Source organism: Sturnira hondurensis, unplaced genomic scaffold (assembly GCF_014824575.4).
Source record: "Sturnira hondurensis isolate 20B ecotype Veracruz unplaced genomic scaffold, ASM1482457v3 Scaffold0018525, whole genome shotgun sequence".
Lineage (NCBI taxonomy): Eukaryota > Metazoa > Chordata > Mammalia > Chiroptera > Phyllostomidae > Sturnira > Sturnira hondurensis.
In genome coordinates this window covers 12,344,748-12,372,357 of record NW_028091156.1, presented here as the reverse complement: position 1 = coordinate 12,372,357, position 27,610 = coordinate 12,344,748, and the positions used below count along the sequence as shown (strand labels likewise).

Below are 27,610 nucleotides of genomic sequence, written 5' to 3'. Positions count from 1 at the left end.
TCTACAATGGGGCAAGGCCAGACGCAGAGAGGTTGGAGGTGGGTTGGCATGAGACTATGTTCTCAGCCTTTTTTCTGTTCTTGATCCCCTAAGAAGCCTTGTAGACCTTTTTCTCACTGTGGGCCCTTCTCACCCCAGCCCCCCTCCAGCCCCTCCCCCGACCCCATGGCATTTTAAGACCTCAGATGCACTGCCTAACTGATTTTGTGCTGCCTGTATATCGGTGTGTTACACACGAAAAGAGTGAGATCCATTCACACACACCCTAGCACCAACCTGCACCTCCTTGGGGACAGTATTTTCTCTGTTGAAAAAGAGGTGGTTGCCCTCTTTACACAAACCGAACAAATGCCTTTTAGGGTCTTTACTGCTGGGAGCTGAACTGAATGTTATGCCGTTACCAGGTAGTAGGAGACGGGATGTGATCAAGTGCATTGTCAAGATCCCGCAGCTGGATTTACTGATAGCAGCTTCTCAGAGAGGATTGATAACCGTGTTCAACAACCAGGTAAATTCGAATCTTGGACTCCTCCTGCCCTCTCTTTTCCTCCCTTCCTCTCTTTTGTTTTACCTACACATTATACATATATATATCAGGTATAGCAGAAACCGCAAACCATGTTTCAGAGTTACTGCAAAACACTGAACTAAAAATGACTGGGCTAAAGAGATCGCGGAACCCCAGAGCGATTGTCGGGAGGTAATGACTGCATTTGGTAGTGTCCTTCGTGTGGCGTAGGACCCATGTGGCATCCACACAATTGAAGGATGACCCTGGTGACCTCTCAGGTACAATCAGAAAAGTGCACGGCCAAGTGATTTTTGTCATAGTGCCACCAAAGAACACACGAGCTCTGAACAAGAACCCCAGAGTAAAGGGGGAAAAAAGGCTCAAATTCTAGTCCTTTTAGTTTACCAACTGTGATGGGAAGTAGGGAACTTACGGAGATAATGTACCTTTTCACGTCTCTTTTTTTTTTCACTTCTGTAAAATGAGGACAGCAGGGCCAGTCATGCCCTCAGAGCGTTGTAGCAAAGGGCAAACGAGGTCATGAACATGGACGCAGTTTATGAAGGGCAAATTCCCATACAAACGTCACGCATTGCTCTCATTAACGTCGTTCTAAATTTATGCTTTTGGACTTCTATTTTTAAAATGTAAGAGCTTTTAATGGAGACAAGCTACATCATAGGGCACGATGAATATCCAAGGTGAATGTTTGGTCTTAAATAGCAAAAAATTATTCTAGTTACTAGTTTATTTCCAGTGAATGGCAAGCTTTATAATAGGGTCCAGAAAAAATAATGCCCCCTTTTTATTACAAAGTCTTTTATCACAAAGTCATAATAAATGTGTAATTCTGTAACACAATATCACGCTCAAGCACACCATAGGACATTGTAGGTGAGATGTTCAAATGAAACTATAAATTATTACACCCATATTATTACCCCACCAACCACACTCAAGCAGGCCTTACTTCTGCCGGACCCTGTGTATTCAAATAATCAACAGATGATTAAAATGTCAGCAATAATTTTTAGCTCATCAGTGATCTCCAGCACAGCAGCCAGATTCGGTAAAAAGGGGGCCGCGGGCACCCAGAGGTCCTGCAGTGGGGGACTGAATGTGGGTGTGGGGCCTGGGACCTGCCCAGCTGCGCCTGTTACTGATTTCTGCCCAAGCCCTGGTTCCTCCTCATTCAGAACCAGACAACTTCCCTTCCTGGGTAGCTCCGTTGATTCAGTAAGTTAAGACACACAAAGTGCTCAGCATCATCGTAAGCACTCAGAGAATGTTGGTGGTTGGGGTTATGAACAAACNATGAACGTGGATGCAGTTTATGAAGGGCAAATTCCCATACAAACGTCACGCATTGCTCTCATTAACGTCGTTCTAAATTTATGCTTTTGGACTTCTATTTTTAAAATGTAAGAGATTTTAATGGAGACAGGCTACATCATAGGGCATGATGAATATCCAAGGTGAATGTTTGGTCTTAAATAGCAAAAAATTATTCTAGTTACTAGTTTATTTCCAGTGAATGGCAAGCTTTATAATAGGGTCCAGAATAAATAATGCCCCCTTTTTATTACAAAGTCTTTTATCACAAAGTCATAATAAATGTGTAATTCTGTAACACAATATCACACGCAAGCACACCATAGGACATTGTAGATGAGATGTTCAAATGAAACTATAAATTATTACACCCATATTATAACCCCACCAACCACACTCAAGCAGGCCTTACTTCTGCCGGACCCTGTGTATTCAAATAATCAACAGATGATTAAAATGTCAGCAATAATTTTTAGCTCATCAGTGATCTCCAGCACAGCAGCCAGATTCGGTAAAAAGGGGGCCGCGGGCACCCAGAGGTCCTGCAGTGGGGGACTGAATGTGGGTGTGGGGCCTGGGACCTGCCCAGCTGCGCCTGTTACTGATTTCTGCCCAAGCCCTGGTTCCTCCTCATTCAGAACCAGACAACTTCCCTTCCTGGGTAGCTCCGTTGATTCAGTAAGTTAAGACACACAAAGTGCTCAGCATCATCGTAAGCACTCAGAGAATGTTGGTGGTTGGGGTTATGAACAAACAATGTGGGAACAAAATGAGAACGTCTTTCCTGTGTCTTTCTTCAGTGCATCATTTTTCTTCTCATTTTTACCTTTATTTCCTCAAAAAATAGAACGGTGATGGTCTCTACATAAAAACATGAGAAGGAAAATAATGAACTTCATAAGGAAGTAGTTCGGGACTATGTGGAATAAGTGAGGCAACATTATCATATTTGCAGAAATATGTCTCTTTCAATACACACACGCTTATAAATGAACACGTATACTCACGAGCACACAGACACGTTTCTTTCTTATAAGATACTGCAACTAGGGAGAAAAGATTGCTTAAACACTTATTTTAAGACTTAACACACCAGGGATAAACAGCATTTTGAATGTTGCATGCCTCACAAATAGAATGACACATTCTACGGGAATAGACATTTGGTAGGTTAGGTCACAGGAAAAATGTATTAAAAGGTAAGTCAATCATGTTAACTATCTTTTAAAAGCTTATTCCACAATTTAGGCTCTATCTGAAGTTGAATAAATACTTTTAAGAATTTTCTTGGTGCTCTCTAGGGGGCTGCATAATCTAGAGTTTAAATGTCATTAATAAAAATTCCTGCCCAAAAGGCTAGATTTTAAAATATCAGAAGATCAGCTTTTAAGGAGAGAACTTTTGTGACTTCTGCTGAAGATGAAGTTTGAGAAATTGAAGAGGAGAAACCACAGTGTTCTTTTTTTCTGCTCACCAATTTCCTTAGAAATTTGGCCACCTATAAATAGGTCCCTGGTTTATTTTTTTTTAAAAAGCTTTTGTGAACTTTTCAGATGAGAGACACATTGCGATGGCCGTGACTAGCAATTTTAATCACCACCCTGATTTAATTTTTCTTCTTGTCACACAGTCCATTCCTTCTGGGCAGCCATTTCCTACACATCTGAACATCCAAAAGAAACCAGGTCATTAATGTACTTCAACTAAACAATGAACTAACATGCCTTAGGGGTATAAGAGACTGCTTGTGTATATCCTAAGTCTGTAGGGAACCAATCTATGATCTCAAGTACCAAAGCATTATATTCAGTACTTACTGAATAAAATAGGAAGCCCAGCCCTGGTTGGCGTAGCTCAGTGGATTGAGCGCGGGCCTATGAACCAAACAACCGAGGTTGGGTTCCCAGTCAGGGCACATGCCTGGGTTGCAGGCCAGTTCCCAGGAGGGGGCGCACCAGAGGCAACCACACATTGATATTTCTCTGCCTCTCTCCTTCCCTTCCTCTCTAAAAATAAATAAATAAAATCTTTAAAAAAATAGGAAGCCCACTGGACAGAATGTTAAGTGTCTCAATGACTTGAGAGCTAAATCTCAAATAAAGCAATGTTTTTCCTACATCAATCTATACTTGTAGCAACCTCTTTAGTATTCTTTTAAGTACTCTTACCATTGCTGTTGGTATTATCTTGCATTCCCGTTTTGTGCTTTGCTCTGAATCACTAAAGAATGTGAGGCAGTTGGCAAATAGAAGAGACAAAATAACTAGTTAAGTGTAAGACTGTGGGTAATGCTCTGTGGCCAGGCTTCAAGACAAGCCACCGAAGCAGAAACCTCGGCCAAAGCGAGCAGAGCATTACCCACAGAGCTGGAAGCTTCAGAGGACACAGGGAGGAGAGCGGTGGAAATGACAAGTGACGTGAAACCATGAAACCGAGGAGATGTTGTGTCATCTAAGCATTCGCGCCTCTAGTGTAGAGAGGCTGGGTTTCATTATTCTCTTCCTTTGTTTACAGATGAGAATGCAGACCAGCACCAACGTCACGGTGAGTGCCAATTCCTAATCAAGCCAACAGCAGGGCTACGGTGGTGATTCCCCCATAACGAATCCCACTCTCAGCAAAATGCTCTGAGAAGCAGATGTTTTCCTAGATTGCAAATTAAGGTTTATTGACTGGAACTAAACCTTGGGCAACAGCAAAGGGGACCCAGGTCTTGCTTTGTGGAGTTACAAGCACTGCAGAGAATTGCTTGGAAGATGATTACCCTGGGAAGCTTCCATTTAAAAGCTTCACCAAGGTTCTTCTGAGCACCCACTACTCAGGAATGTAGAAAATATATGCAGTCCAACTGTGAGGACAGCGAGGAAACAGCCAATGTTAAATAATTTTAAAACATTCTATTTAAAACTTGAAAAGAGCATTGCAATTGGAGGGCAGTGTTGGAATTTATTTAATCTACATTGTTCACTGGAAAAGTAACCCAGTGGCAGATGCCTGGTTACAGGGCCTTGCTCTCAGAATCCCACCATGACCTTACGAGGTGGAGAAACATTTGACTTTTCCAAAACCCCGCTTGCCTGACACCCAGTGCCCTGAACTGTAGAGGTCTGGTTACTCTCTAAGCCTCTGAGCCTTCATTTCTTAGAGCTGGAAAAAAACTGTTAGATTTCCAGTGTGTTTTCCAGAAGGTTCAGGTGCATGCCTGAAATGCACACAGCAGTTCCTGGCCCTCACGAAGGGGAGCTCTTGTCCTTGGTCAGTCGTGGGATGTCTTGGGTACTACTGGTCCTACCCGTGCCACCTTGGTGACTTTAGGCAAGGCTCAAACTCATTGGCCTCAACTCGATCACTGACAGGTAGTCACAAAGTCATTTCTAGCTAAAAATGCTACGCATGGCTACAGGGCCAGAGACCGTGATCCATCCTGTCTCCCTGTGTGTCCCTATGAAGAAGCAATTTCGTCTAAGCGAATAGGGAACAAAAATGGCTGCCCCCTGGCTGCTCTGTGCGTCCAGAGCTGCATCAGGCTCCAGTTCCACTGCTGTGCAGCTGGTGGTCTGAAGAACTCGGAGTGAGGGAGAAAGGTTACAGCCCCCCAGCAACTGCCAAAACTTCAAAGGAAATATCAGGAGCCTTCTCTTCAAATAAGGGGGCCAAATGGGGCCTTTAATGTAACTGGCCTATGTTTTAGTAATCATCACTGTATAACAGGACCAAACACAATATACATCCCCCCATCCAAATCTGTGCTTTCCATCAGGATACCTCCTGGATTACAGGGTGTGATTACCTGCCACAGCTGAAACGCATCGTTGCCACCACGGAAAGAACCATTATCGTCTGGGATTATAAAGCTCAAGGGTCCAGCCAGGTACTGTATCAGGAGAAATGCTCCAAGAAGGGAGCTTGTCTTTTGCATGCCGGTGGGATACGAGCACCACCCATTGTCTACTTTTAACACAGTTTCCTCATCTGTAAAATGAGGGGTTTAAGTAGATAATCAAGTCCAGCACTAATATTACTATTAATACTTTCCACTTAGTGTGTATTTCATTGGGGGGTATTTGTTTGTTTCTCTTTCGTAGAGGCTAAATCCTTCCTTCCTTTCATACCCTTCTCTAAATCCAGATGTTAGCTTTTTTGCCTATGCTCATGTTATCAAGTTTAAAGATTTTCTCTCCAGTTCAGCTTTGTATAGCAAGAAAATTATTCAAGTCAAATGCTTAATTCTGGCACACAAAAAAAATCTGCTATAGCAGAGGTATAATCATTAATCACTCCTAATCTGCTTCCTCTTAACGTCCTCTGAATCTTTCTCTCCCAGGGGACCCAAAGGGGCCTCTTTGGTCACTCTTCAGTTCGGCACTGTGGTTCATTTTCTTAACTGACTTCTGTTATGTGCAATGATCTGTTTTATTCTGTCTTCCCCCACTGGAATGGTACCTCCACAAAGTCAGATACCTGTCTTGCTCATCCCTGTCCAGGCAAGTGCCTACAGTAGTTCTTGGCATGACATAGATGCTCCATAAATGTTTGTTGAGTGACTGAAAGAACCTCTCAATATGTTCCAGTCTCACTCATTCTAATGGGAACAAAACAAATTAAAAATTTTTAGCATGTATTTTTTCTGTCTCAGGTAGGGACTGAGTTCCAGGAGAGCAATAACCCTACAGTTTAGGGAGCCCAGCTCAGCAGTACTGTCAACTGGCCAAACGCTTGCTGAATATTTCTGAATAAACTTGTGTTAAGACAGCTTTCTTCTGATAGCTCCTTGTGAAATATTTGGAACTTGAATACTTGAGTTTCCTATTTACCATCCAGTTTTATGTCAATACTGTTTGAACTCCTGTACCTTTTTATACTTTCTGTTAGTATTGTCTTATATAAATCCAAGAGAGGGATTTATACAAAACAGCCCAAAACACAATGTAAGGCTCACAGTGAGTGTTCATTAACTTCTACTTGATTAACTTTGTTTTTGTTCCTCCTCAAGTTCTTTCAACACTGTGGGAAGACCTAAAATATGAAATATCAAAAGTAAAACATTTATCAAGTAATAGGGACAGCCCCAGCTTGTGTGGCTTAGTGCGTTGAGTGTTGTCCCAGAAACCAAAAAGTTGCTGATTCAATTCCCATTCATGGCATGTGCCTGGGTGGTGGACCAGGTCCCCATTCAGGTTGCCACCTGCAAGAGGCAACCATACATTGATGTTTCTCTTCCTGCCTCCCTCCCTCCCTCCCTTCCCCTCTCTCTAAAAACAACTAAATAAAATCTTGAAAAAATTAACAGGGGCAATATTTCAAATTCAATATTGAGATCTTTGGAGCAATGCAATAACTTATTGAAAGTGCCCTTCTGTTTCCAGGAAAATTATTTCGTCATAAAGCCCATGGACCACTGCCTCCTCTGCGTGTGTGTCGTGTCTCTGCCTGACCAGCTTTGCCGAGATGACATCCTCTTGGGGGACGATGGCGGCTTTGTGAGCAAATTCACAGTCCAAAGTGATGACTTCGGACTGAAACAGGCAAAATCCAAAAAGAAATTACAAAGTCAGGTCATAGACTCAAAGAACTTTAAAAGGTAAGTGGGTACATGGGGAGTCCAATTGCTTTCACACAGCCATCATTCAAGTAATTATGGAGTAGAAACAATGAGTTGGACCACACGGTGAAGGTGTGAAATATAAAACTGGACAAGAAAGGCTTCTTGCCTCAAGGAACTTCCACTGGAAAGGGAAAACACCCAGGAAAATCAGTCACTAAAATTCCTATTCTAAGCACTATTGACAATTAAAACGTATAGGTAGTTGAATAAATTAAGGGGCAAAACAAAATATGAAATTATGAAAATCTGTAAAAGATGTATGTTCCTATTTACTAGCACTTGAATATGAAAGAAGAGTCTGACCGAAAGCAATAGACATGAAATTCACAGAAAACGTTTGATAGAGTCGACTCTACAGGATATAAAACCTTTGGGCATCAAAAGATGACATTTTTAAAGTAAATAAGCTGGAATAAATATTTATAACAGATATGACAGGCAATGGACTAGTTGTCTATTTAATAGGTGTTAGAATTCAGTTGAAGAAACAATAGTTCCCCCCAGAGAAAAAAGGGCAAAGGTCATGAACAGATCATTCATTCACACACATGCACACACAGTACAAATTATCAGTGAACATTTTCTAATGCTCATTGGGTAGAAATGCTAACAAAACGTATCTCCAAATGATAAAGTTATGAGTATTTTCACTGTCTTCTTTATACTTGTACCGTATCCAAAGGTTTTAGAGTAAGACATATATTTCTTTTATTAGGAGAAAGGCACATTTTGCATTAAATGTGCCCTCTCTGTTAATCAAAGAAATAAAATCAGACATAATTTCTCACTTAAAAAATTGGAAAAGATTAAAATATGCACTGGGACTCGAGATCCCCATGTGTTGAAAGGTATTGCTATAGCAATCACAGTGTTATTTCTGATAGTAAAATATACAGTGTCCAACAGTAGGGGAACGACTGATGTAAGTGATCAGTGTTCACTGGAAAATATAAAAATGAATTGACTCACACAAGGGAAAAACAATACGAAGCAAAGTTCTTCATCTGGATGACCAGAATTTTTTCAGTAGAGGAGACAGCACCAATATTGCACTAAGATTCTTTTATGTAATTTTTAATTCTGTGCCTCGAAATTTGCTGACAATCTTTTATTTTTCCATTTTAAATAAACAAGTTATAAAAATTTAGTTAAGAACTTTAAAAGTGGTATAATGCATAGGACGGTATTATATATGCAGGCTTTGCCTCAGTTCAGAGTTGCAGTTTGGTTCAAGGCAAGTTGGAATGCTGAATAGACACTCAACATTGTGTGCTTGTGTCTGACCTTCTAACATAAACCCACCCTTTCTTTCCTCCTAATTCCCAGTGTTAAAAGGAAGCTGCATAATGACTGGGTTATGAAAATTAGATATATTCCAACCCTAAACTGCTTCGGGTCCTGCTCCTTAGACAGCGTTCACTCACTAGTCTTGGAATCCTTGAAGAAACTTGAGGATAATTCGTAAGTACAATAGTTTATGTGCTTGAATATTCTGTGAGTTTCTGGCTTTTAGTTTTTTTCCATTTGTAAGACAAAGGTTTTTTAAATTTTTTAAAAAATATTTATTTTTTAAAATAAATAATGTATCCCTACTGGGGACCTGGCCTGCAACCCAGCCACATGCCCTGACTGGGAATCGAACCGGTGACCCTTTGCTTCACAGGCCTGGGCTCAATCCACTGAGCTACGCCAGCCAGGGCAAGACAAAGCTTATTCAGAAAGTTACAGATGCAATAGAGGTGAGCCAGCTGGGCTGCCCAAGCTGAAGAAATAAGTTTCAGAGGCAGAAGAAAGGCCCTTGGAGCCTAGGAGAGAGGAGGGCCAAGGTGACAGGCCAGGGGGAGGGAGAGGGGAAGGGCAAGGCGGGCATGCTCCCGAGAGGGAGTGCGCCTGCTGCTTCTTACAGTTCATAAGCCCATGGCTGCCTTGGTGTTTCCACACTGGGTTTTAGAAAAATGGGATGCCAATCATTCCGTCTGCTTGACAAGATTAGACTTTCAGGGAAACAAGTGAGGTTATTCATGCATGTCTTTATTTTTTCTTAACGTTTTTTAAATTGGTTTTTTAAAGATTTTATTTATTTATCTTTAGAGAGGAAGGGAAAGAGAAAAGGAGAGAAATATCAATGTATGGTTGCCTCTCATGGGTCCCCTGCCAGGAACTGCATCCCCTGCGGGGGACTGGCCTGCAACCCAGGCATGTGCCCTGACTGGGAATCGAACCTTGATTGTGTGGTTCGCAGGCCCGTGCTCAATCCACTGAGCTACACCAGCCAGGGCCTAAAAAGTTGTACAATTGTGATCAAAGGAGCATTTTTTAAAGGTTTTATTTTATTTATTTACCTTTAGAAAGGAAGGGAAGGAGAGAGGGAGAGAAATATCAATGTATGGTTGCCTCTCATGGGTCCCCTGCCAGGAACTGCATCCCCTGCGGGAAACTGGCCTACAACCCAGGCATGTGCCCTGACTGGGAATCGAACAGCGATCCTCTGGTTTGCAGGCCCACACTCAATTCACTGAGCTACACCCTCCAGGGCTATTCATGCACATCTTGACGTGGTGGGCCCTCCTGGTAACAGCCTGCTGTTTGCTGCTATGATCTGTTGGAATAAATAAACGCAGATGCAGGCATAACGTCATTTTTCCCAATACAGTTCTATCGGTAGAGCTGAGCAGTTTTCAAATTTGTATGCTTTTAATATCCTTCTCGCACGTCAACAGGCCCGGGAGGGTGTGCAGCATGATTGTCACGTTCTGTTCCGTGTGCACTACATGCACAGGGGGCTTTCTTACATGTGGGAGAATTTGAGTAGCCTGGTTAAATATTTACTAATACCTATTAATGTGTAGCAACTATCTATTAGTAGCTGTATTAATGTGTGGCAATAGTATATTATTGTAATACATAGTAACTATCAACATACTATTGTACGTTAATTCTCAGTTTTAAAAATGCATTGAGATATGTGCTACAATGTGGATGAACCTCAAAAACTTTATGTTCATGATTTCATTTACATAAAATGTCCAGATAAGGCAAACGCACGGAGACAGGAAGTAGATCAGGAAGAGACCCCACTAGGAAGTGGTGATGGTGCGGGCAGGGGTACCATGGGGGCAAAGGGAACTTCCTGGGGTGATGGAAATGTTCTGAAGCTTATTGGGGTGGTTGTTCTCCAACTCTGTAGGTTTACTAAAAATAATTGAATCATATGCTTACAATTTTGTACCATGGGTAGGGTTTCTGTGAAGCCAGAAGCCAGCTGGTTTCTGTCCTCACCCTCAGTAGCTCTGTGACCTTTACCATGAGCTCTTCTTAGTCTCAATGTTTGCCTCTCCAAGTGGGAATGACTATGCCTCCCCTATAATCTTATAAAAGTCACCTAAGTTAACTCACAGGAAGTACCTGACTTCACATTTGGCACACTGGGCTCAACAGGTGTAAGTTCCTCTTTTTGTTTCCTCAATGAAACACCGAAAAGCATCTAAAGAAAGAATTTGAATCCTGAGGTGAACAGGTGGAGCTATCATAGGCCTGTACTGTTTTTGTGTTCCCACATCTAGAATAGCAGTTAGGAAAGCTGGGAGTCGGGGTCAAGTCCAGGGGGCCATGTGTTTTTGTGACATCTGCTAACAAAGAATATTTTTTATAGTTTTAAATGGTTGAAAAAAATTAAAGAAATATAACACGCCAAGACCCATGAAAATTACATGAAATCCAAACTTTATCACTCACAAAATTATATGGGAACACAGCCATGCTTTCTCATTTATGTATTATTTATGGCTGTTTTTCTCCTACAATGGCAGAGTTGGGTAGTTACAAAAGCTGTATGGCTAAGTCTAAAATATTTACTATCTGGCCCTGGCTGGTGTAGCTCAGTGGATTGAGCACAGGCCTGCGAACCAGAGGATCGCCTTTCGGTTCCCAGTCAGGGCACATGCCTGGGTTGCAGGCCGGTTCCCTGCAGGCCAACTTCCAGCAGGGGGCGCACAAAAGGCAACCATACATTGATGTTTCTCTCCCTCTCTCCTTTCCCCTCTAAAGATAAATAAATAAATGAAATCTTAAAAAAAATAAAAAAAAATAAAAAAAATATTTACTATCTGGTTCCTTAAAGAAAAGTTTGCCAACTCCTGATCTACAGTTTTTTATGACTCCCTCCCTTGGAAATGGACCAACATAGTTCAACAACAGCTGATAATCCAGATTGAGGACCACTAAAAAAAATACCTTTACCCAAGGCCCCCTGAAATTTCTTCTTCGCAACGTCAAGGAGACAATAGCCCTCTGCCCTCACTCCCGACAACCACCCCCATGACCAAAGCGAGAAAAGATACGAGGGCCCGCTCAGTGGCCTTGTAGTGAGCGCAGGATCTGCCTGGCACGCCTTCCTCCCCGGCGGCATCGCGCATGCACTCAACAACCCAATCATGTACCTCAGGCCCTGTGGAGTCACCTCTTTACCTTTCACCTGCTGACCCGCTTCCGGCTCCAGGTCGGAGCTCACTCACACACACAGCAGCAGGGAGAAATGAGACGAAGCATGCTGTCATCCAGGCAGGGTCTCCTGATAGCAATGTCTTTAGGGTTTTTTTCCCCCCATTTTGAAAACATTGTTGCAAAATGTTTTTTTTTTTCAAAAGCGCTATTATATCAAATGTTCCCAGGGGAAAATTCAAAGGGAACTTTCTGAACTTTTGAAAAATTTGAAGGGAAAGTGGTATCGTTAACTAGGAATTTGTCCCCTGGAGGTGTTCAAACACATATTTATTGGGAGTTTTCATGTTCAAGGCCCATGGCCTCTGCAGCCCCTTTTGTTACAGGTTAGGCAACGTGGGCCCACATCTACACTAAGGGTGCATGGAAGATGTCATATGCCTTCAGGGGAAAGAACATGGTACTAGAGAAAATAACACAACGCACATTATTGAGGCAGTAGCGGCGGGAGGGTGGAGTTCAGGGATGGCCTTTCTGAGAAAATAGCACCTGCAGGAGGGTGGTTTTAACATGGCTCGGATCTGGGAGGAAGAACATCTTTGGCCTGCGCAGAAGCTCTTGAGGAAGAAAAAGCTCAGTGCAGCCAGAAAGGAGGCAGATGAGAGCAGTGTGGCTGGATCATGAAGTGCAGGGAAGAGGAGGGCAGGGGGGGAGCCCAGAAAGGTGACAGGGGCCGCCTGGGGCAGGTGAGCCAGCTGAAGGAACAGGGCTCTCCTCTGAGCTCCGGAAAGCCACCGGGGAGAAGGGGTGAAATCGAATTCACATTGTGCTCAGCACTCTGGCTGCGGCATGACCATGCTGGGGATGGGGTGGGGATGGGGAAAGAAGAGCAGGCCATTGTGGGAGCTGAGAAGTTGGCACTGAATCGCAGCAGATGTGGTAACAGGGGATGGAACCAAGATAGTGCAGTGGGAATGGGAAGAAAGGGTGAGATTTCAGGTGCATTTTAAAGGCAAAGTCAACAGGACTTGATAGCAGGCTGGATGTGGTTAGTGAGAGAGGAGTGTCCAAATGCGTTCCTGGCCTATGTGTACCTACGCACACACTTAGCCGCCCTGTGTGCTGTGTGGATTGAGACACGCCGTGTCTCTGCCCCTCCTCCCCACCAGTACGACCACCACTCCGAGGTGGAGGGCTGGATTCCTTTTTAGATGTCTTCTCCTTTACATGTTACTTTTGAATTAGGGTTTAGATTCAATGTTATTTCGTTTCAGTTTCAAGTGTACAGCATAGTGGTTAGACAATCACATACTTTGCAACGTGATCCCCCTGGTATTTCCAGTGCCCACCTGGCACCTTGTTTAGTTATTACAATGTCACTGACTGTATTCCCTACACTGTTCTTTACATCCCTGCGACGATTTTGTGACTACCAATTTGTACTCTTCAACCCCCTCGCCTTTTTCTTTTTTTAGAAAAGTTTTTGTTTATTCTATTACCTCCTCGCCTTTTCCATTCAGTTCCCTAAACCCCCTTCCCTCTGGATGGCTTTTATTAAAGTAGAAACAATGCAAAATGTTGTGCTCATATCACCACATGGTGCAGTAAGTAAACTCTGGGAGTCAGTAAGGAGTTAATAATTACAACATTTTCTGTGGGTAAATGGATTTATAGCCAACAGAGAGATGAACCTATTGACCATAATCTGTGTCTAAACTGGAATTAGCTTCACACAGGAAAACATGTTTTACCTCGGATTTGTGTGTCCCAGGCCTGTCAGAGAGTTCTCCATGCCAAGAGGAGCAAACAGCTTTTGTTACTGTATAAAAGCAAATGTCATTGTCACTGGAGGTAAGAGAATAGTTCACGTTGCAGAGATTTTCTCCTTAAGTAACGTAGTTATAGAGTTCCCATAAAGTTATGGACATGTGATAAGCTTGAAAAAAACAACAGAAGCATTTGCTGGAAAAAAAAAAAAAAAAAAGAAAAGAGCAAGAAGCCAAACTGGAGCAAGGGATTAAAAAGAAAAAAAGAAACCAACTCCCTGAGCATTATTTTGGTGAGCTCCAAGAATTCTTTATTCAATAGTTGTATGTGTTGGCCATTTTAGGACTTGAAACTCGTAGTTTGGAAGGTCAAGTGTGTAAAAACAATTCTCTGCCAATGCCAGATTCCTTGGGGGCTCTGCATGCATTTGTGAATGTTTTCTTTAAGAAATGGTGATTGCACAGCTGGCAGGGACTAAGCCTTGTTTATAAAGCTCATAAAGGTCAAGTTGTGTTTCTAACCTTAAGAATTGAAAATCTAGTAGTACAAATAAGACATGTTTCTAAATGGCTCACACAAAGTGGAGCATGAGTCAATAGATCATTATCGTTATCATCGTCATCACCATCATAATCACAGATCCAATACTGTAGGCATTTAGAGCTTAGCACCATGTCCCTTTCTGCGTATTCTGGCTGCAGAAAGCCACCCTGCAGACTGTGTATGGATTCTCTTACTATCAACAGAAAGCCAGCAGGGCTGGAGGGCCACTGGCAGGAGGTGGCAGGAAACCTCTGGAAGATTGGGTTTCCTTTGCAATGCACACTGGACATAGACAGCCCTTAGGTTAAGAGTCCTGGATGTTTTTGAGGTGGCAATCCTCAGTTGATTCCTTTTTCATGAGATAGGCAAGTAAGTCAGGTTTCCTCCTGGGGAGAGCCTAGGCTCACGCTCCAGGAGTGACCTCACCCGTTGCAGAGCTCCTCCAGCCAATGTTATCTAGAACTGTTCGTGGGCCTGAGCCTTGGGATTCTGAACACACCTGATTACTGTCTTGTGACACTTCTTGGCCACTGCCAATGAAAAGCAAATGCAGACGAGATACTGCATAATGAGAATTACTCAATTCGAATCATGGAACTGCTAATCTGGAGTGTTTCTCATTACCTCAACCAATTTTGGATTGCTGTCTACTCTCACAATCATAAACCTTTAGGGCTAGAAGGAATCTCTGGGATGAAAATTTTACAGATAAAGAAATGAGGTCCCCATAAGGAAAGTGATTTGTCACAACTCACACTGCTGGTTGCTGGGGGAACTGAGCTTGATGTAGTTCTCTTTGCTCCAGCCCCTGTCCTTCCTGGGGACAGTAATCTAGTTCGCCCCAGGTTCTCCCTCCTTTGCTTTTCTCTCTTAACGAAGCCCACTCATCCCACCCAGAGTGATGCATTTTGGCCAAGTCACTCACTAACAGAAATAAGAGCTCACTAAAGGAAAGAAATCCTATCTTGTATGTGTGGCCTTATTAAAATCCCGGGTTGACAACAAAATAAAAGAAAGTGAATGGAAAATAACAAAGATACAAGAAAATAACCCCTCATGAACCATAATATAATATTGATAGTCCAATATCCTATCTTCAGATTTGGTATCTTTTCTATGAAGTTTTACTTTACCTGTATGTTTTCATTCTTGCTGTGCTACCACCAGATTATAAACTCTCAAGAGCAAGGACCATGTTTCATTTATCTGTGTCTCAATTCCCCTTCCATCCCCCACCCCAAACATTTTCAAATGAATTGTGCATGGCAGAAATTTATAATAATAGTAGTAGTAATAGTAGTAATAGTCAGTTCACAGCCCAGAAACTGTTCAGAGTTACACATGTATGGCCCTGGCTGGGTTGCTCAGTTGCTTAGTGTGTCATCCCAGTAGCCAAGATTGCAGGTTCAATTCCTAGTCAGGACACATACAAGAATCACCCAATGAATGCATCAATAAGCGGAACAACAAATCATTGTTTTTCTCTCTTTCTTCCTCTCTTTCTGAAATCAATTTTAAAAATTAAAAAAGTTACACATGTGCCCTGNGCCACTGCCAATGAAAAGCAAATGCAGACGAGATACTGCATAATGAGAATTACTCAATTCGAATCATGGAACTGCTAATCTGGAGTGTTTCTCATTACCTCAACCAATTTCCGATTGCTGTCTACTCTCACACTCATAAACCTTTAGGGCTAGAAGGAATCTCTGGGATGAAAAATTTACAGATAAAGAAATGAGATCCCCATAAGAAAAGTGATTTGTCACAACTCACACTGCTGCTTGCTGGGGGAACTGAGTTTGACTTAGTTCTCTTTGCTCCAGCCCCTGTCCTTCCTGGGGACAGTAATCTAGTTCGCCCCAGGCTCTCCCTCCTTTGCTTTTCTCTCTTAATGAAGCCCACTCATCCCACCAGAGTGATACATTTTGGCCAAGTGACTCAGTAACAGAAATAAGAGCTCACTAAAGGAAAGAAATCCTATATTGTATGTGTGGCCTTATTAAAATCCCGGTTTGACAACAAAATAAAAGAAAGTGAATGGAAAATAACAAAGATACAAGAAATCAACCCCTCATGAACCATAATATAATATTGATAGTCCAATGTCCTATCTTCAGATTTGGTATCTTTTCTATGAAGTTTTACTTTACCTGTATGTTTTCATTCTTGCTGTGCTACCACCAGATTATAAACTCTCAAGAGCAAGGGCCATGTTTCATTTATCTGTGTCCCAATTCCCCTTCCATCCCCCACCCCAAACATTTTCAAATGAATTGTGCATGGCAGAAATTTAGAATAATAGTAGTAGTAGTAGTAGTAATAGTCAGTTCACAGCCCAGAAACTGTTCAGAGTTACACATGTATGGCCCTGGCTGGGTTGCTCAGTTGGTTAGTGTGTCATCCCAGTAGCCAAGATTGCAGGTTCAATTCCTAGTCAGGACACATACAAGAATCACCCAATGAATGCATCAATAAGCGGAACAACAAATCATTGTTTTTCTCTCTTTCTTCCTCTCTTTCTGAAATCAATTTTAAAAATTAAAAAAGTTACACATGTGCCCTGCTGCTGTAGCTCAGTGGATTGAGCACGGGCCTGCGAACCACACGATCGAGGTTTGATTCCCAGTCAGGGCACATGCCTGGGTTGCAGGCCAGTTCCCAGAGGGGGACTCATGAGAAGCAACTGTACATTGATATTTCTCTCCTTCTCTCCTCCCCTTCTCCTCTAAAAATAAATAAATAAAATCTTTAAAAAATAAATTAAAAAAAAGTTACACATGTACGATCCACTTAATCTTCACAATAAAGCTCTGACATAGTTCCATTTTTTCCCTTTACACTAAGGAAACTTAGACACGGGATAGTAAAGCCACTTACTCTAAGTCTTAAGGCCAGTAAGTAAGAGAGCCAGGTTTGAAATTGAGGCAGACTTACTTAAAATATATATTCTTAACCACTTCATAAGTGACTCTACTAGCCAACTAATTTATTAAACAATCATGTAGCAAACACCCATTATTTGTCAAACACTGCTATAAATGAGAAATACCAGATAGTGGGTAAAATATATGGAAGCAAACATCTAAAACGGAATAGAATTTGTGCTTAAAAAAAAAGTCTCAAGAAAACACCCTAACAACACAGAAGAGATCTTTACTCAATCTGAGGCTGGGGAAAGTGATTAGAAGTGACTTTCAGGGAGGTTTCCGAAAAAGTAGATTTTTGATAGAGTTGATATATAGAATTCTATGGTATGCTCAACAATTAGCAAAGTGCCAAACATACAGTAATTTCTCAAGACACTTTTTCTTCTTGCTGTTAATCAGGTTACTGTAGTAGTTTTCAGTTTAATAAAATATTCCACTTACACTGGACAGTAGCCCTTAAAATATCTTGGTTACTGCTTTGGTCAGCCCTGGCTGCCGTAACAAAATTTCACGTACTGGAATGAGTGGTTCAAACGAGAGAATTTTATTTTCTCGTAGTTATGCTGTATTTTATGCCAATTATATCTCCATAAAGCTGGAAAGAAAAAGAAAGCAATCTTCCCTTCAGTCTATACATAATAACAAAATGACAAATCTATTCTACAAAACTTTAATTTGGTCTGTGTCTCTGTGCATTCAACATCACTGGCTGCAGTGTCTTGGTAAAAATTCATATTAAAACAGTGATTTTGCATTTTGTCAACATCTTCAACACATTTTTAGGTGTGTATCAAAGATAAAAATTCGTGATAGGGATTTGTTGTTGTTAAGAAATGGCAGTCTTCCTAATTTAAAGTATTTAAATATGAATGGAAAAGTGTTATTCTTAACTCTAGAAACAGTCTATTTGTAAGAGAGAAAAAAATTAACAGTGGGTTTCTATTGGGAGTAAACCTAGAAATTCTGGGATGAAAGGAAGTTTTTTTTAGTAAAAATTTATACTCTTCCACAGAGTATAAAAATTTTACTATGTACCTGCCTGGTCTTAACAATTAGGAAACAGTATCTATGCTATGATAGTACCTACATATAAATTATATTTTCTTATGGATATATATGTTAGGAAGAAAGATGGAAATATGAAAACAGTTGATTTGATATAATGGTATAAATTATGTGCAGTTTCCCTCTTCCTTTGATTTCCTCTATTATAATTTTTGCATAATGTAAGAATGTGAAAACAAAAGAACAGCTGCCCTAAATGCTTTGGGGAAGTAATTAAAGAAGAAATAATACATCAATGCATGAATGGGTAGGAAAATACTGAATCAAATATTTGTGGGAATTTACATTTATATGTGTAAATACAATTATTACAAAACAACTCTGATGTAAGGAAGCAGGTCCAAACAAGGCTAACAGCCTCTTAGCAAGTCCCAAGCTGCATCCTGGAAGAAACAGACTCTGATTTGCTGCTAGAAGGGAGATAAGGATGTGACTGAGAGACACTTTTTTTCCCCATCTTTACTGACGCATGATTGGCATATATAAATTTAAGTTGTATAGCTTATTGATTTGCTACACCTTTATATTGCACAATGATTACCACCAAGGTTTAGCTAACACCTCCATCCTATCACATGATTACCATTCTCTTTATGGTGAAAATATTTAAGATCCACTCTCTTGGCAACTTTGAAGTACATAATATGCTATTATTAACTATAATCACCATTCCATACATTAGATGCCCAGAATTTATTTACCTTATAACTGCAAATTTGTACCCTCTGACCAAATTTCCAAGAGACATCCGCACCCCATGGTCATTGCAACATTATCCACAACCACTATAACATGGAAATAACCTACGTGTATGTCAATAGACGAATGGGTAAGGTGTGGTCCTAGATTATATACAATGGGCAGTTATCCAGCCATAAGAAAGAAGGAAATCCTACCCTTTGTGACAACACAGGTGGATTTGAAGGGCATTATGCTGAGTGCCATAAGTCATACAGGGAAGGACTAACACTGTATGCTTATACATATAAACTGAACTCACAGAATCAGGGGCTGGGGGTGGGGAACATGGGGAGACACAGACTCTTTAAACTGTCACCACCTGTATCCCTGAGAAAATAAGCACCCATTCATGTTCTTTTCAGGAGATGATAAAGTGCTCCGGTTGTGGCACCCCAATATCAGCACCAAGCCAGTGGGAAAGCTCGTGGGGCACATGTTCAGCATCACTGAGATCGTAACCAATGAGAAAGATCAACTGGTCATCAGCCTTTCCTCTGCCAAGGTAATAAAAAGAAAAAAAACAAATACACACACACACACACACACACACACACACAACTATTTGTTTCCCTTGAAATCAACTATTGGACGATCTAGAATACAGACAATTTTTGACTGAAATAGCAACAGTCACTGGGAAAAATATCAGTGTGGAGAGGGAAACCGTGAGCCCCTGTTGAATGCAGCACAGGGAAGGGTGTGGTTGAGGAGTCAAAAGAATACGCCTCTGCGAGAGCGCCAGCATTATCCTCAGGAGTCAGACACAAAAGGCCTTCCCATAACAGACAGGAACAGCATTATTAAATGCAGGAAAAATGAGGATTTCTGTTATCACTGCTGTCATCAAACAGTGTTTCAAATCTTCTAGCCAATGTGATAACATAAGAAAAAATAAGATGTAAATATTACAGATGAGACTAAACTGTTATATTTTCAAATAGTAGGATTGCTTGAAAATTTTAATAAAATCTGCTCCAAATGTTAGGACCAATTTAATAAGGCAGTTGGTTATAATGGCAATTTACAAAAATAAATTTCTATGTAAGAGCAGTAACCAGTTGGGGAAAAATGGTCAAATGGGTAGTATTTGCAAGGGCAAAAAAATTATGAAGTACTTCCTTAACGAGCAATATTCACTAGATATGTAAGATGACTCAGAAGTTTTCTCTGAGGTACTTGTGTCTAAGAACATGAGCAGAGGGACAGTTTACATGTCTGCATGGGAATATTGTACTATAAGATAGGGTCCCCAACCCCCGGGCCGCAGCTCGGTACCAGTTCGTGGCCTATTAGGAACCAGACTGCACAGCAGAAGGTGAGCTTGAATGTAATGCTCTTGAGTCATTCTGAAGCCAACCTCCCCCCTCCGTGGTCTGTGGAAAAATTGTCTTCCACGAAACTGGTTCCTGGTACATTTAATGCTATTCGGGATTATTTGAATACCAGTTTTCCAAGTTTCAAGTTTGCTGGATATGGAACAGGGTGTTGGGGGGAAAGTGAGGTGATACGAGGAATGTGTATGGGTGCCCAGAGATCAGAGAGAGAGAGAGTTTGCAAAACTGGAAGCGGTTTGATATGACAATAACAAAGAGGGCACGAGGGAGAGGGCAGTAGAAAAATCAAGAGCACAGATGCAGCCCAAGGGCGAAGACCTCTGTGTCTCTGACCATCCAGCAGTCCCACCTTTCTGAAGTCACACAGAAGACCAACAGGACCTGAACAGGGAAGAAGAGAGAAATATGAAAACATAGAATTACTCTATGGGAAAGAAAATCACAGATTTCAGAACATACGCCCACCAGTTCAATAAGGAGAGCATGTTGTTGTTAATGAGTCCATTTTAGATGCAAGAAAACTGAGGTTCAGGGAATTTCAAAGGTAGGTTAGAACTGAAACCCCAATCTTTTGCCTCATCCTTTGTTCTCTCTGCCAGCCATAGCTCAGAGTGTACACACAAGAGTTAGAAAGACCACCAACCATGGAGGGATCCCAGCCAAAGCAATGAGATTAGAAACAATTTGAATAGAGACCAATGTCTTTGGCACTGCTCGATTCCACTGTTTGTTCTTCTTCTGCTTGCCACTCACTCTAGGCTCTGAACCAAAATTCATAAATAGTCCATCATACTAAGTTACTCTATGATATAAAAGACTGAAAAGGTTCGGTGTTCTAGCTACTCTCTCAAAACCTGCATGTTTGGTAGAACAAAAGAAGTATAAGTTCTGAGTAATCCTGGCCTACAGGGACTATATGTATGAGTCAAAGCTCCTCAGCAGTGTTCCCCAAATTATGTTACTTAGACATCTTTCTGCTCCTACACATAAGGACCACCCTGCATCTGCAGTAGGGAAGTTTTTAACTCAGTTAACTATAAGTGTCTCAAATAAGAAGGTAGTGTCTCTGTTAGCAGAAGTACTTATTAAAGCTCTCTATGTAGTTTCACCCTTTGCAACAGTATGGGTGGACCTGGAGAACATTATGCTAAGTGAAATAAGCCGGTCAGAGAAAGGCAAGTACCATATGATTTCAGTCATAAGGGAATCTAATAGCAAACTGAACTAACAAGCAAAATAGAGACCGACTCATGGACGGAGAGCAGGCTGACAGCCCTTGGTGGGAGTAGGTGAGGGGACTGAGAAAAAAAGAGGAAGGACTCATGGACCTGGACAAAACAGTGTGGTGACTGTGGGGAGGGCAGGTAGAGGGATGTAATGGGACTAAGTGGCAATGATGATAGTGGAAAAAAATTAAAAATAAAACGATCAGTTATATACTCAACAAAGATTCCAATTTAATAGTTTAATAATAATGATTATAATACAAAAATATTAAGGCTGATGATGCCTTAATCCTTGATGAAATCACACTTATTTCTGAAATTCAATCACACTGTAACTTGCTTTAAAAAAAAGCCAGATAGAAAATAAAGAAAACAAAGGCCGATTATTTCAAGTGAGGAAGGGTAAACTTGATCCTGTTTGCTGAATTAATTCGTTCTATTCATTGTTATCAACCCAAGCTGTAGTTGAGTATTACATAGTTCTCTTTCCTTCCTCAAAGGAGAGTTCTGATAACCTATTTCCTCACACTCTTACTATATTTATACCACCTCCCAAAAACCGCTTTCTTTAATTCTTGTATGCCTGGGCAGCAGGAAGAGGGAGGTTCTTATAACCCTCATTCAGTAAGATGTCCGTTCCCATTGTCTTAGGTCGTGAAAAGAGCAACTTGAAACATTCCACCTAAAATTTGTCTTCCCTGTTTCCTAATCTATGGTACAAAGAGAAGCATGACTTCCATTGCACTGTTAAGTTATAACAGTCTTTTATTATTTCTCCAAATTCCTTTTAAAATTTTTATTTAGCGATTTTAGAGACAGAGAAAAAAAAGGAAAGGGAGAGAAACATCAGTTTGTAGTTCCACTTATTAATGCATTCATTCATTGCTTGCTTCTTGTATGTGTCCTGCCCAGTGATCAAACCTGAAACCTTGGCCTATCAGGATGATGCTATAACCAACTGGGCTACCTGACCAGGCTCCAAATTCTTAAAGAAGAATAAATACTCTGTTTCCCCCTCCATTCTGTAATGACACGAAAATCTAGCTCCTTTAAGCCAACATGTAATCACTGCTGTTTCCCTCTGATATTAATGAATAATAACTGAACCTAAGAGCCCAATCAGAGTTTAGCAAACATGAGCTCATTCTACAAGTCATATATTGCTGCAAGTTCTTAGGAGCGTACGGCAGACTCTGAGAATGCTTCACATAAACAGCTTTGAGCGGGAAGGGTGAAGCGTCAAAGTGGTGAACTGTGTCCCCTCCTCCACCAGGTTTTCAGGGTGTGGGACATCCAGACTCTGTCACTCCTGCAAGTCTTCCACGACACCCAGGGAGGACCCGGAGACATGCAGATTTACTCCATGATCTATGACTCCAATCACGGCATGCTTATTGCAGGTAAGTGCCCCGGACTAATGGCAAAAAACCCTCATACCTTGGCTTTTAACTGTTGTTTTTGTTTTTTAACTAGTGCTTGAGCACAAGCTAGAAGGAAAACAAAACTAGAAGGGAGATATGTAAACCTTGCTTCATCACAGCAGATATTCCATTAATGCCACTCCCTCCTATATTTCCATGGCTGGGTGGATGCAAGGTGTAGCTGGTGTTCTCTGAAAATACCACGCCAGGGCTCCAAGCTCCTAAACCTAGGGAAATGTGGCATGGGTTCTTCAGAAACACAGGGTGTACCCTGCAGCTAAGGCAAGGTAACTTCAGCTGTGTTTTCACTCTTGGGAGCAGGAATATGGTTCACCTTAGAACGGATGCATCGCTTTTTTCAGTGAGCCAATTTGGCCCCAGACACTGATACTGGGGCTCTAGTTACTAGGTAGGTAGGGTGCTGAGCCTCCCACTGGCCTTTGCTTCTAGGCCAAGAACAGTGGAGAGAGAAGAGAGGCCCGAATTCCGGATGCCCAGGGCTGATGCCAACAGACCTATTTCCTCCTTTTCTTGTTGCCTCTTAGAAACACGTGCTTACTAAAGACAAAAATGCTAAGCATTTGCTTCCCCGCAGGCTCTAGGAGAAAAATGAACCACATTAATAATTCATTTTCCTCCTGCAACACCAACCCAGAATGCACTTGCTAAGCATTTTCCCAGTGGCCACCTGCTCTGACCTTCCAAGGGAGGTGGTTGGTGCTTTTGCTGGTGGAGAACATCATTATTTTTAAATTCTGAGATTTTTTCTGGATTGTGAGTGAATTAGCACTTCCTGCTTAATAGATAATTTTCCACCGTGGAACGTAGAACTCAGTTCTGGTTGTAAGCCGTCCCTCCTCTAAAAACAACATCCAAAAAATTGCAAGCAAATTTTCCCCCTGAGTGTGCCAACCTGTGTGTTTGATTACTGGGCTCATCATTCCCATTTATCATCAGAGTTACTGAGGACTCGGGTGTGAAGACCAAAAAAAGGGATAGAAAATCAAATTTTCTTCTTAATTGTATGTCATTATGACAATATTTTTGCCTATAAAAATACAGAGCTCTGGCCCCGGCCAGGCAGGTCAGTTGGTTAGAGTGTCGTCCTGGTATGACAAGTTTGTGGGTTTGATCCCCAGTCAGGGCACATACAAGAATCAACCAAGGGAAGCATAAGTAAGTGGAACAACGAATTGATCTCTCTGCCTCTCCCCCTTTCCTCCTCTCTCTCTCAAATCAATAAATAAAAGTTAAAAATATACAGCCCTCTGAATACATTGGCTGCAACTGTCAGTTGACACCAAACGGCATGAAGTTTATTGCACAGATTTCCATTCATGCTTTGGTTCAGGTGAAGCAGCCAATAGAACCTTCCAAACCCTAGTGACAGCAGCCACATTCTGGGACTGCTGTGTANTAAAAATACAGAGCTCTGGCCCCGGCCAGGCAGGTCAGTTGGTTAGAGTGTCGTCCTGGTATGACAAGTCTGTGGGTTCGATCCCCAGTCAGGGCACATACAAGAATCAACCAAGGGAAGCATAAGTAAGTGGAACAACGAATTGATCTCTGCCTCTCCCCCTTTCCTCCTCTCTCTCTCAAATCAATAAATAAAAGTTAAAAATATACAGCCCTCTGAATACATTGGCTGCAACTGTCAGTTGACACGAAACGGCATGAAGTTTATTGCACAGATTTCCATTCATGCTTTGGTTCAGGTGAAGCAGCCAATAGAACCTTCCAAACCCTAGTGACAGCAGCCACATTCTGGGACTGCTGTGTAGAATATACTGCAGCATTATCACTGTCATTGTCAACACTCTTAAAGCACAGCCATCTGTATGGGTCTCTCACAAGGCACTTTCATGTACTTCGTTTCCTGTGGTCTACACGATCACCACATGAGGCTGGAATTATTATTGATCCTGTTTTATAAATGGCAAAAGTGAATATCCCAGCGTTGAACTGACTGGTAGAAAGATACAAGGAGGGAACGTAGACCTGGGATTGGATCCCAAAGCCTCTGACCCTGAATCCGCAAAACTTCTCCGTACAGCATTGTTTCCATAGCAACAGTATATGAGCCCAAAAGGGAGGGGGATGGCCCTGGTCCTGCTTATCTAGCTTTGCTAATGTCACTGTCAGTATAATGTTAAAGGATCTCCCAAGAAGCTTCAGGTGCTAATTGACTGGCTGGTTACCACATTCCTCCTATTTCTGTATTGAGGTGTTTGAATGAAAAACGTTCTCAGAAGAGCGCACTGAAGTCTTTCACACATGAATACATTTTACCTTAAAACTTAAACACCCAAGGAAAGTGTTTAGTAGCGCGTAACTCCCGCTGAAATCTTTCCTAAATTTGAGATTTTTTTGGAGAGACTTGAGAAAGTCAATGCAAAGAAAACCCCCCACATCAACATAGGAAAGAAACTGTTTTCGTTGGAGCTATGGGAGGCTTTGAAGTTCTTATTTATATTTTTATATTTCCAGACATTACACTCCACCAAGATACACTGTTTGTCAATTTTGAGCTAAATCATACTGGCAGATTGCCATATTCCTGTCAATCCAAGCCAAATACCCTTAGAAGAATTCAAGTAAGGAATACCTACTCTCTGTCTACCTCACTATGGTGATGTGGAAAATAATCTTATTTAATATTAATGTTACAAACACTGGCTTGCAATCATCTTCATTGTTTACGTTGAACAAGGCGATGTTTACAGTGTTTTGTTTTTAACATCTGTTGGTTGGAAAGGGCTCTCTAACAATAAGTTCCAATCACTAAATGGCAGCTTACCTGCCAATTCCATACCCCTTATTACTCTCCACCAGATGGAGAGGTGCGCTCCAGCTACTCTCAAAAGAAAAGAAAAAGGAGACTATAAAAATAGGAAAATAGAGGCCACTGGAAAGAGGATATTAGCGAAATCTGAGTGGCCTGCTCTTTAAAGTAATGAAGCTGAAAATGAATGCTTTTCTTTGGCTAAATCATATTCGTTTTATTATCAAAATTGTAATTGAACGTCCTTGCGCCTCATTCGAGTTCCTAAGCATTCACACTGCTGATGTCACTGACTGGCTCTTTACAAACACAAGTGGTTGGATAAAATCCTCTGGGATGCAGAATTTTTGCTGCTGAGTGTTCATGAGTCTTCTTCCCATTTCAGGGTCTAGTGTTATTGACATGTACCCTCTGACTAGGATGATTCAAGATACAAAACAGGTTCCCCACACTCACGAACGGGAAGTCAATGTCATGCTTTACAACAAATGTTTTCACCAAGTACTTACTATCTGTTCCGAATCCATAATTAAGGTAAGTACATACTGACTCTTGCCGGGGGGTAGGGTGGGTGGGAAGAGGCAAAACCCGTAGAATTTTCTCTTCTTACTGGTAAGTCTTTGAGTGAGTAAGTAAATGTAGTGGCATATGATAAGACCCTACATTCCATCTATTTTTAAGCTTTCACAAACCCATAAAAAAACCAACTATTTTAAGCCAGCTTAAGCTGCGTGGTATTGTCACATGCTCAATTAAATAAGTAAAGCTAGTTGTCACTATCGAAATAGCATATAGTGTATTTGGCCATGTGTAATGTGCACTTTTTTGTCCAAAGTTTTGAGGGAAAAATAAAGATGCACTTTATAGATGGGTAGTACTAATTCTGAATTGATATAAATGTTTTAAATTCTTATATGTATGCTTGGGATTTGAAAATGTAGCTCTAGAAAGCAAAAATGATATCTGCATGCAAAATACAATAATACAAAAACCAAGTACCAAAAAAATATAAATAAATAATTGAATAAAAAAATTTAAACAAAAGATTTTTTTTTCCTGAAAGTTTGGGCCAAAAACATGGGTACACATTATACATGACAAAATAGATATACTACATATATGCAATTTTTTTAAAAAACTGAGCTAGGGGAAGACCGTATATTAAGAGGAAAGGGAAAGAAATTGGTACATGTTTCCTAGAATCCCTATAAGTGCAGGCTACGTGCTGAGCACCTTAAATTCGTGACCTTAGCAAATCCTCACAGTCATTGTCTGTGGACAGACAGAATTCCATGTGGAAGGGAGCAAACCAGAGCTCAGCAAGATCCAACCCCAGACCTGGGATATGAACCCAGATTCATCTGATGTGGATGCCCGTGCTCTTTCCTCTGTGTTTCTCTGGCCCTGCCATTACTGTGTTCCCCTAGAGGCCAGGGTACATGGCCGTGTGATGACATCCATGGCAGGCCCCTAGCTGTGGGGCCTGTTACAGAACAGAGGTCCAAGGGGGGCACAATACTTGGCCCACACAGGGATGCCAAAAACTGCTACAGAACAACAGGGGCCCCTCCCAAGGAGGGTATACTAATACCTACTGGACTCATCTATCCACTGCCAGAGGAAAGACATCTCTCAGTGCCAGAGATTTTTGAAAAGGAAAGGAAAGGTTTATTTAAAGCTATGCAGACTTAAAGTAGTGACCTGATGTCCCCATAAAAATATCAAAGTCCTTTAGGATAACCACAGACGCCCACAGTGCTTCCTTCTCCCCCTGCCCTAATTCGGGGTACCATATCTCAGGAAAAGAAGCTCATGTCTGTGTTTCCAGGCCATTGGCACCGTCAGCTGTGTCACTGTCCAGGCAGGATCTCCAATTAATCCAAAGTCATGTGGCACCTTCTTATGACTTACTA

The 27,610-nt window shown here is 41.4% G+C and overlaps 1 protein-coding gene across 1 annotated transcript in view; it reads left to right on the top strand.

The window, feature by feature from the left end:
- WDR64 (WD repeat domain 64) overlaps positions 1–27,610 on the top strand; it is a 74,238-nt gene that overhangs the window by 9,837 nt on the left and 36,791 nt on the right. Inside the window, exons 4-12 of the mRNA XM_037069493.1 lie at positions 405–508; positions 4,358–4,387; positions 5,604–5,714; positions 7,210–7,424; positions 8,775–8,909; positions 13,660–13,739; positions 19,297–19,436; positions 22,768–22,894; positions 26,083–26,231. Coding sequence (XP_036925388.1) covers positions 405–508; positions 4,358–4,387; positions 5,604–5,714; positions 7,210–7,424; positions 8,775–8,909; positions 13,660–13,739; positions 19,297–19,436; positions 22,768–22,894; positions 26,083–26,231 — 1,091 coding nt within the window. The remainder of the gene's footprint in view (positions 1–404; positions 509–4,357; positions 4,388–5,603; positions 5,715–7,209; positions 7,425–8,774; positions 8,910–13,659; positions 13,740–19,296; positions 19,437–22,767; positions 22,895–26,082; positions 26,232–27,610) is intronic.